Genomic DNA, 9,065 nt, shown 5'->3' with positions numbered 1-9,065 from the left:
AAAGAGATGGGTCATATTGAGAGTGATTTGAGATCCATTCTTAAAAAACCATGGGCCAATTTCTTTAAAAGGCTATAACTTGAAAAGTATTCATCAGAATCAGCTCAAACTTTGTACATAGCATATCTACATCAATATGTATCAGAAAATGTAAAAAATTGGGGTAATTTTGGAGCCATTTTTCAGAAAAAACCATGGCTATAGCCTTGGGTATTTTTCAAAAATTGGCCGTTTCCTTTAAATGGCCATAACTCAAAAATTTCTTGTCAGAAACAGCTCAAATTTTCTACACAGTATAAGGACATCAATATGTATCAAAAAATGTAATAAAAATTTGGGGTGATTTCAGAGCCATTTTTCGGAAAAAACCATGGGCTATAGCCTCGGATATTTTTCAAAAATTGGCCGTCTTCTTTAAAATGGCCATAACTCTAAAATTCCTTTTCGGAATCAACTCAAACTTTCTACATAGCATAAGGGCATCAATATCTACAGGAGCATATTCTATATTCTTCATATACAACGGCTAGCCACAATAACAATAATACAAGTAGACTGTACTCTACACTTACCCATCTCTCAAAGAACTGCCATGTCCTTGCATTAAGAGAGTAGAGTGGCCAGTTGGGGAGGTCTGTAGGAGGAGCTACACTCAAATACCCCAACAGGACAGAGAATACGCCTATAACTATCACTACATGAACTGTCTTTATCTTCTGGCGGACATTCTGTATTACTTCATTCAATTTTATTTGCTGTGCTGGAGCAGAAGTTGGTTTTGGAAGCTCCTTGACAGCTGTCTCGGTCTTCATCGTTAGGCTCCTGAAACAAACTGTATCGAGCACGAAATGATCCTCTCTTAGCCTCTTTCTTCTCTTTTTCTCTTTGTTTATCCTCTTCTCTTGTCGCAATAGACACAATGCACACAAAGGAGCCCGCATAAAGGGCGGGGCTGGCCACACGTGATTGTAGTATACGGACTCCGTAAAATTATTTTGTTACGTAAAACACGTGCTCACCTAACTGAAGGCTCAAATCAAGATTCATCACTGATTGATGTGTTCATGTAGAACGTAGTGTATTAATGTCAGTATTTTACAGATGAGATTTTGAAATTCATTTATTGCCCCCTACGAGGTGAGTTTACATCAAATATAGATACAGTGATTGCTTTGTTCTTTGTATTGTGTATTTTATGATTAAGTAAACTTAATATAGTTTGTAGGTGGAAGTAATGTTTATAATAATTAATGCACATAAAGCTTTAACATATATTGTACTACATTTTAATTATTATTGTTATCACTTTTATGCATCAGTTTTGGATCGGAGTAAATTAAACAATCACCATCATCATAGTCTATTTATGATTTATCCTAATGTTATCTTGCATGGTAGGAATGTTGTTGCAGCATTGGGAAATTTCATAATTTGTTAGTTTAGATAATCTTTCATAAACTACGCTAAACAATGAATACTTTAATGTGACTACAATTATATTTACTGACAAAACTAAATAGTGAGACATTATTATACAATGATGAATAAAACTGGAATAAGATACTACAAAGCTAACTGAACTATTAACGTGGAGAGCTAAGTTGTTATTCAAATATTGCTAGGCAAACATTGACTCAATTACTAATGTTTATCATCTCAGTTTCTTCTGCTTCATTCAACAGCTTGTACGACTTGCTTTTCTTTCTTAAGTGTCGACTTAGACAACAATCCATTAGGCAAAAGAGCAACAAATACCCAAGGACAATTGATATCGTATGCCACACAAAACATGAGACCAGGAACATCACATTATTCATTGTGTCCGTCCAGTGTATAGCACCATGGACCACTATGCCAGTCTCAAACAGCCATGTCCCCTGTAGCAAGAGGCTTACAGAAAATCCGGTGTTGATTAGGAAATTGCTGGCATTCAACGACCTGAGGCCAGCAAATATGGCACTTCCAAGACTTATATTTGAGAGAAACCAGTGGAGAATCAGTTCAACACTTCCCCTCATGCCATCTTTGGTGTGAAAGTAGAAGATGAGGAATTCCGTAAAGAAAGGAAAAATAAGAAAAATCTGTGCTGCATGTTTCGGGAACTCAATCTTCATCGAGAGGAGGTCGACGATGCCAGCGAGCGTAAATGCAGAGTAGAGTGTGATGTGATGAACCTTTGCTATATTCTTTATCAGCTCATGATCCGGGCTTGTTGAGTTATACATAGAGAAAGGTGAGAATATAATGTGGCGATTATGTTCATCATCTTTGACAACAAGGAAAGCCTCAGAAAGGACACCAAGAAAAGGGAGGACCACTTTAAGTATTGGCTCCACTGGTATCTTTGTTAATACAGGTAGGGGTATGTATGACTTGTATCTAAGGTTCTCTTTTTTGTAGATACCTTCTTGTTTTATAGGTAGCTTATGCTTCCCGCTTAGATAGACCAGGATAGAGTTTATGCTCCACCACACGCCGTAAATGAAGAAGAAGAAACCAGAGAGTATGTGACCATCAGTTGTTCCCTCTGACATGATTATTTGGAGTAAACACTGCAGCAGCTGCACTGCACTCAAGTTTTTATTCAAATCTAGCGTAAATGGGCGTGGCTTATAATTAATTTCCGCGCGGGAAATGATAATTTATTTAAATCATCATGAGATGATGACTTCCATAAGATTTTGATCAATTTGATTAAAAAACTGATTTGATATTAAGAAATAGGACGGAAACAAAACTGCAAAAAACTAGATCTAGAACTACATAGGGAGGGGGAGCAAATGAGTAATTATTTAATTTATTCAAAAATAAATCTTAAAGATCAGAGCAAAAGTTTGTTCAGAAATAATAGTAGGAGCTAAGCTGCCTTGGCTGTGCAGGAAAAGTAAAAACATTCCTGATTGAGGTACGAATCATTCCATTTCCTTCAGGAGTAAAGACACTGACACCCCTGGCCGTTCCATGGCCCAAAAACTTGCTAAACAGATCACAATTTATGATCAGAAATCCATCATTGGTTTCCAATCGAGCAGGTGAACCAGATGTGTACCGGATCACAAGTGGCTTACGATGGATGCGAAGTGGAATGCTGTAAAAGCCATACACTATCGCATCATTGGTTCCAATGGGTTTTCCCTCTGATCCTCCGTAAGTCCCAAAAAGTTTCTGCTCCCTTTTGAAAGAGACTGCAAAGCCACCATCCCTGTTCTCGTAACATTTAGAGTAAGGTCTTCCGGTGAGTATGAATGTGTTGAATGTGACTTGATACTCAATTTTAGGTGAAAGCTGAAATGGGATCAACATTGCATCCTCTGTCTCTCGCACTCCCAAATCATTCGGTTCTGTATCAGTAAAATCGACACCATACTTGTCTTTAAAGAACTTCATTGCATCATTAGTGACCTTCTCAATCTGGGCCTGTGAGAGTTTCAGCACATCGGTAAAGAAGGAGAAGTCTGGAGTGGGAGCAGTCTCAGACGCAGGGACGACATTTTCAGCAATTGAAACAAACTGGATGTGAAACCAATTGTTAGGGCACCTCCCTCTTGGCCTGAATGGCCTTGCTGCTGCTGCAGTCAGAGCAATCATGCAAAGAAGAGAAAGCAGAAGAGACATCAATGGAGCTTTCATGATTAATTCTGGCAGGACTCAGTCAATTGGACAGAGAGTTGCTTGAATTTGAATCAAATTGCTTTAACTTGAATTGCTGAATTGAATTGCAGCAATTTACTGCTTTTATATCAGTCAACTTAACTTGTTAGGTTTTGTGTAGTAAATTATGTACAGACACAACAAAATTTTCTACCATTAACCTTTGTATTTATTTTAATTTGTTTAGACTGATAAATGAGCAAAACAGGAAAAACAAATATTTGTACTTCTGGTAAATATTTACAGTAGAGGGAAGAAACTATTGATGTTTATGGTTAAAATTAATTATGAAGTAAATTATTGTAATAATTGCCTATACTTCAAGAATTTAATTTTTTTGACCGGCGCCTAGATCATTAATTACGCGTAATTATTCAAAGGACGTCGACTAATTAAGGGCGTGGTCATTTGATCTAATTATAATATTCATTGATGATGAGTCAGGAATGGGAATTCCCCTTTCCACGACTTCAAGATGGCTTCCCTCTACTCATAAACAACTTTTTAAAGTTTTAAATTAAAATAAGGACATTTTCTGAGTCTCCCTTGTCCTCTAATTGCTGTAGGCGTGTGCTTTATAACTTCAAATCTGTTACCATGGCGTCACAAGTATGCAGTTTATGTGGAGAGACGGTGACTGGTAATATGCAGGTCCATTTGATGTCAAAATGTCAGGGAGGAGACAGGAACAGTAAGAAATAGACTCAATTGTGTCCTCTCCTTGTTGTACCTGATTATTATATTGTGTATTCACGCATCTATGGTGGGAATTATTGGTTTGTTAATGAAAGGGTGTGGTTGCCTTAATTCAAAATTATTTCTTTATTAATTATAAGTTGTGGACATTGTAATGGGACTTTTGGTGTAAATTTGTGATAGAAATTAATGTTCATGTATGTGTATATAACGTTATAATAAATCTCTCTCTCTCTCTCTCTCTCTCTCTCTCTCTCTCTCTCTTCCTCTCTTTCTCCTCCCCCTCTCTCTCTCCCCCCTCTCTCTCTCCCCCCCTCTCTCTCTCCCCCCCCCTCTCTCTCTCTCTCTCCTCCCCCCCTCTCTCCCCCTCTTTCTCAATCAGGTGAAGATGAAGGTTCTTCTTCTCTTTCTCCCCCTCCCTCTCTCTCCTCTTCAAAAACTGTCAACGTCAGGTTTCTCTTCAAACCACTGACTAACCTCAGCTTCAAGACAGTGACACTATTGAGCTCCTTCAGTGTACGTACATGTACATGTACATACCATTAGTCCATTACATGTACATGTTCATGTGTTACATGTTACATAATAAACTATTAGTAACAATAATTACATATACAGTGTATGTGTGTCTGAGTTACAAATTGACAGATAAATGGACATACATGTATACAGTATTTATGTACATGTACATGTGCCATTACTGTATAGTGGGAATATTTGGTGTATCTTAATATCAGTGATTCCATGGTTGCAGTGTATTGGTGGTTTTTATATGTGGGGGGTTTTGTAGCCATAAAGCAGATCACAATGTACCTGTAACATCCACTGATAACTTGTTAGTCTATAGTGTACACTAGTGTATGTACAGTGTAATGAAACTGTCAATATGTTTATCTACCTATTATTATTATTATTATTATTATTGTTGTTGTTGTTGTTGTTGTTATTTCTGTGAGTACTGTTTCGAACACACACACTGTGTGTACAAATTTACACGAACGTGAAAACAGTCTTAAATCCTAACTCTTTCTCTTCCTCTCCCCCCCTCCCTCTCCCTCCCTCCCTCTCCCTCCCTCCCTCCCTCTCTCTCCAGATTGATCTAATATCCAATGGGATGACCTATACTTCAGACTACACTCAATTACCAGTCGGTGATTATGATGGCCAGCTGATCATTGGGTCCAGTGTCTGCTATGCAGTGAAGAAGTTTGTGATTGATACTAGCGGAGAGACGATACCACTGGAACTGGACCTGAAACAAATGGACACTGATGAGAGTAAGAGGGAGAGGGAGGGAGAGAGAGAGAGAGAGAGAGAGAGAGAGAGAGAGAGAGAGAGAGAGGGAGAGAGAGAGAGGGAGAGAGAGAGAGGGAGTGAGGGAGTGTGAGGGAGAGTATGCATATGTACATGTACATATGCATACAAAGAGATACTCTCTTACCTCTTCAATATGGCTGATTGTTCATGCTTACTCGTGTACATATAATGTACATTTATTTTTGATGAGGGATTTGACTTGAGCTACAGTACATGTATTAAAGTGTACATGTACATGTTCTTAAATTTGAGTTTATTTAAAAAAGTAACAGAATTAGCAGCATTCCATTAAAACATTAAAATTTATGTACGTGTACACAATAATTATGTATGTACATTTATAAATGTCTTCACTCATCTCTCTCCCTCTCTCTCCCCCACAGAATCCAGTGGTTCTTATACTACTGAGGGTAGTACTATACCAGTGACAGACCAGACCATATCAATGACTTTCAACCCCTCCTACACCACTGCTGTCTGTAACAATCCTTTTTGTAAAGTCCACGGGAAAGCTCGAGGCTACACCAACGCATACACGTACGATAGCTATGGCAACGGTGTCTATGACGACGGTAGCTATGGCGACGAGGTCTACGAAGGGGAGGGAGGTCAAAGAAAGGTTCTTCTAGTTTATTATAAATATGGAGAGGGAGAAGAAGGTAAGGAAGAGGAGGGTTCACCTTTTATTAATAATACAGACTTACGGTTTTGTTGGAAAGTTAAAAACTAGTAGATGTAATAACGTGTTTTATGCATGTTTGAACTATCATTTGTATAGCATTTTCTAACATGTACATGTTCTTATGTTGCGTAGAAAGTTTGAGCTCATTTCAATCAAGTTTGGATTTTTTTACAATTTTTAAAAGTTACTCCAAAATTGTGTCAAAGTTTCTGTACTATAGTACGGGGACTTTGATCAAATTTTGACAAAAATGAAAATAACAGAAATCTCCATTTTTGTTACATTTTCTGATGCATGTACATGTACATGTACTTGTTAATTTATACTTATTTTACACTTCCTATAGGTTTGTATCCTGCCACTACTGATTATCAAACAGCCACTCCCACTAGTTATAAATCTGCTCCTCCCACTAGTTATAAGCCTCTTCCTGGAAAGCAAAGAGTAACGTCTAATTCTCCTCCAACTTCGGATGGCGAAACCACGCCCACTAAATCCACTGCTGAATCAGAGGATGTGTCTCCTGTGAAAAGAAAACAAGAAAAACATCAGAGGTACATCAGGTCCTCTCTTTCTCTCTCTCCCTCCCCCCCCCTCTCTCTCTCCCTCTCTCTCTCTCTCTCTCTCTCTCCCTCTCCCCCTCCTCTCTCTCTCTCCCTCTCCCCCTCTCTCTCTCTCTCTCTTTCTCACTTACCTTTTCTGTACATGTACATGTATCACAAGATTTAGAATGTAAATCTGCTGCCCTTATATACATGTACATGTACATTGTACTTACAATATAACAACAAGGCATATATTACTGTATATGAAGGAGGAGAAGTACTGATATTCGGGAAGGATATCTACACTAACAGATCTTGCTCTTACTTCCACTATACGACTTAATAGTGCTTTTGTTACTACAGACACTCCCCAGAGATTTATTAGTCGTTTTGAAGTTAATATAGCAAGGGGTCTTAGAAACACATGAATTAATGATGTCAATTACTAAACCTGCAATACTTGTACATGTAAAAATGACTTATTTATACATGTACATGTACATGTACCATAGGTGTATTAATTATTATTTATTTATTGATAGGTCAGAATCACCTCCTCCTTCACATTCTCCTCCTCCTCCTCTCTCTCCTGCCACCACCCCTCCTCCTTCTCCTCCTCCTTCCTCTCCTCCCCCTCCCCTTCCCACGGCATCAAAAACTCCGTCTTCATCAAGAACTCAGCCTGCATCAAGAACTCAGTCTTCATTGATTAATAATCCAAAACCTTCTCCTCCTCCTCCTCCTGTTAGTACTACTCCTCCAGTTCATGAGGTAACTGGTTTGTCTGCTAATAAAACCAGTTCAACCGGTTATACTAGTTCTCCGCCCACTCATTCTAACGAACCCACTACTGGTTTTCATGTTGCCGATATCAAAGTGAGTACATGTACACAGTGTATAATGTTTACATGACTACATGTACTGTACGTGTGTATTTTATGCGGCTCAAAATTTATGTCTTTAATTGATAAGAAAGATTTAATGTTGTAAGATAAAATGAAAATCCTCTTTTAAAATAACTAGGAATGTCACCGTAACAGTAATTGGTTTTGACTGTAACTGTGCACACATTCTGGAGTTGCTATTTCATGTACATGTACATGTACATGATGTTACTATTATGTGTTGTTGTAATGTGTTGTAGTATTGACCTAAATGGTTTTGGTAACGTTTCTGACAGACCCACTCATTGTTGTGTTAATCATTAATGTTTTGTAAAAAGACACGAAGTAGGGCCAGTTATGTTATCAGCCCTTCCAAAAATTGTTCTATTCTACTGAAGATACACGAATGATAAGTATAAGTGTCCTTTTATACTGCTGGTTTGTGAAAAGGCACTAGTGGGTCGTATAGTGTGACAATACTTCAAAGGACATCCTGTTATTGTAAAGACATTATAATGTGGTTTTAAGTCTTACTGTCACTGGAATAGAAGTGACAGTCAAATCTGCTAATCAGGTCACCTCTATAATGAGGACAGGTAGTATCAGTCCCAATACAATAGTAATGTGTATTAATGAACCTCTGAAATAAGGACAGGTTCATAATCAGGAGCTAGGGTATTATTGGGTACCAAGGTGTCCGGAATAGACATTACTGACTGTAATCTTTTAACTTCCTTAAGTTCCTATAGTACATGTACATGTACATGTACATATCGCTAATCATAACATATGTTTCATGATTGTTTCTGTAGAGTCCTGCCGAAGATGTGTCTGCTCTCAAAGAAGAGAATAAGAGACTGAAAGAGAATATGGAGAGGGCCAAAGCTTTATGGGAGGGACAGAGAAGGAGATTGGAACAAAGACTAGCTCAACTTGGAGGAGGAGGAGGAGCTAAATCAACCAGTGTAAGTGATGGGTGGGGCTAGGGGCGTGGCTTAATGTACTAGTAGTGTACAAGTGTACGTAGCACACAATGGGACTACATGTACATTGTAGACTGTTGATTGTGAGAATCAGCAACTTCTAAACTTCTGCCTTTAGCGACACATAATGTACATGTACATGTAGATTTAATTGCCAATCAATTTTGTCATTTTTAACTTTTACATCTTATGTACATGTACATGTACATGTAATTAAAGGTTGACTGTACATGTACATGTGACTGAAATAATCATTATACATGTACATGTACCCTCTCCCTCCCCCCTCCCTCTCCCTTCCTCCCTC

The 9,065-nt window shown here is 38.2% G+C and overlaps 2 protein-coding genes across 2 annotated transcripts; one reads left to right on the top strand and one right to left on the bottom strand.

Annotated features, from left to right (window-relative positions):
- Positions 1-1,634: 1,634 nt before the first annotated feature.
- Positions 1,635-2,534, bottom strand: LOC105314941 (transmembrane protein 45B-like). The gene has a single exon (XM_011409386.1). The coding sequence runs from the start codon at positions 2,532-2,534 to the stop codon at positions 1,635-1,637; it is 900 nt and encodes a 299-aa protein (XP_011407688.1).
- A 1,585-nt stretch (positions 2,535-4,119) lies between these two features.
- LOC109588210 (formin-like protein 1) lies at positions 4,120-8,761 on the top strand. The gene is made up of 7 exons (XM_020004391.1): positions 4,120-4,342; positions 4,730-4,863; positions 5,441-5,624; positions 6,048-6,323; positions 6,693-6,900; positions 7,434-7,767; positions 8,588-8,761. Exons 1-7 carry the CDS (start codon positions 4,249-4,251, stop codon positions 8,759-8,761), a joined length of 1,404 nt encoding a protein of 467 aa, XP_019859950.1. The 5' UTR covers positions 4,120-4,248.
- Positions 8,762-9,065: the final 304 nt, after the last annotated feature.

This window comes from Amphimedon queenslandica, unplaced genomic scaffold, assembly GCF_000090795.2.
Source record: "Amphimedon queenslandica unplaced genomic scaffold, v1.1 AMPQUscaffold_12233, whole genome shotgun sequence".
Classification (NCBI taxonomy): domain Eukaryota; kingdom Metazoa; phylum Porifera; class Demospongiae; order Haplosclerida; family Niphatidae; genus Amphimedon; species Amphimedon queenslandica.
Note: the sequence above shows the minus strand (reverse complement) of the source record. Positions and strands in the feature narration are given on the sequence as shown.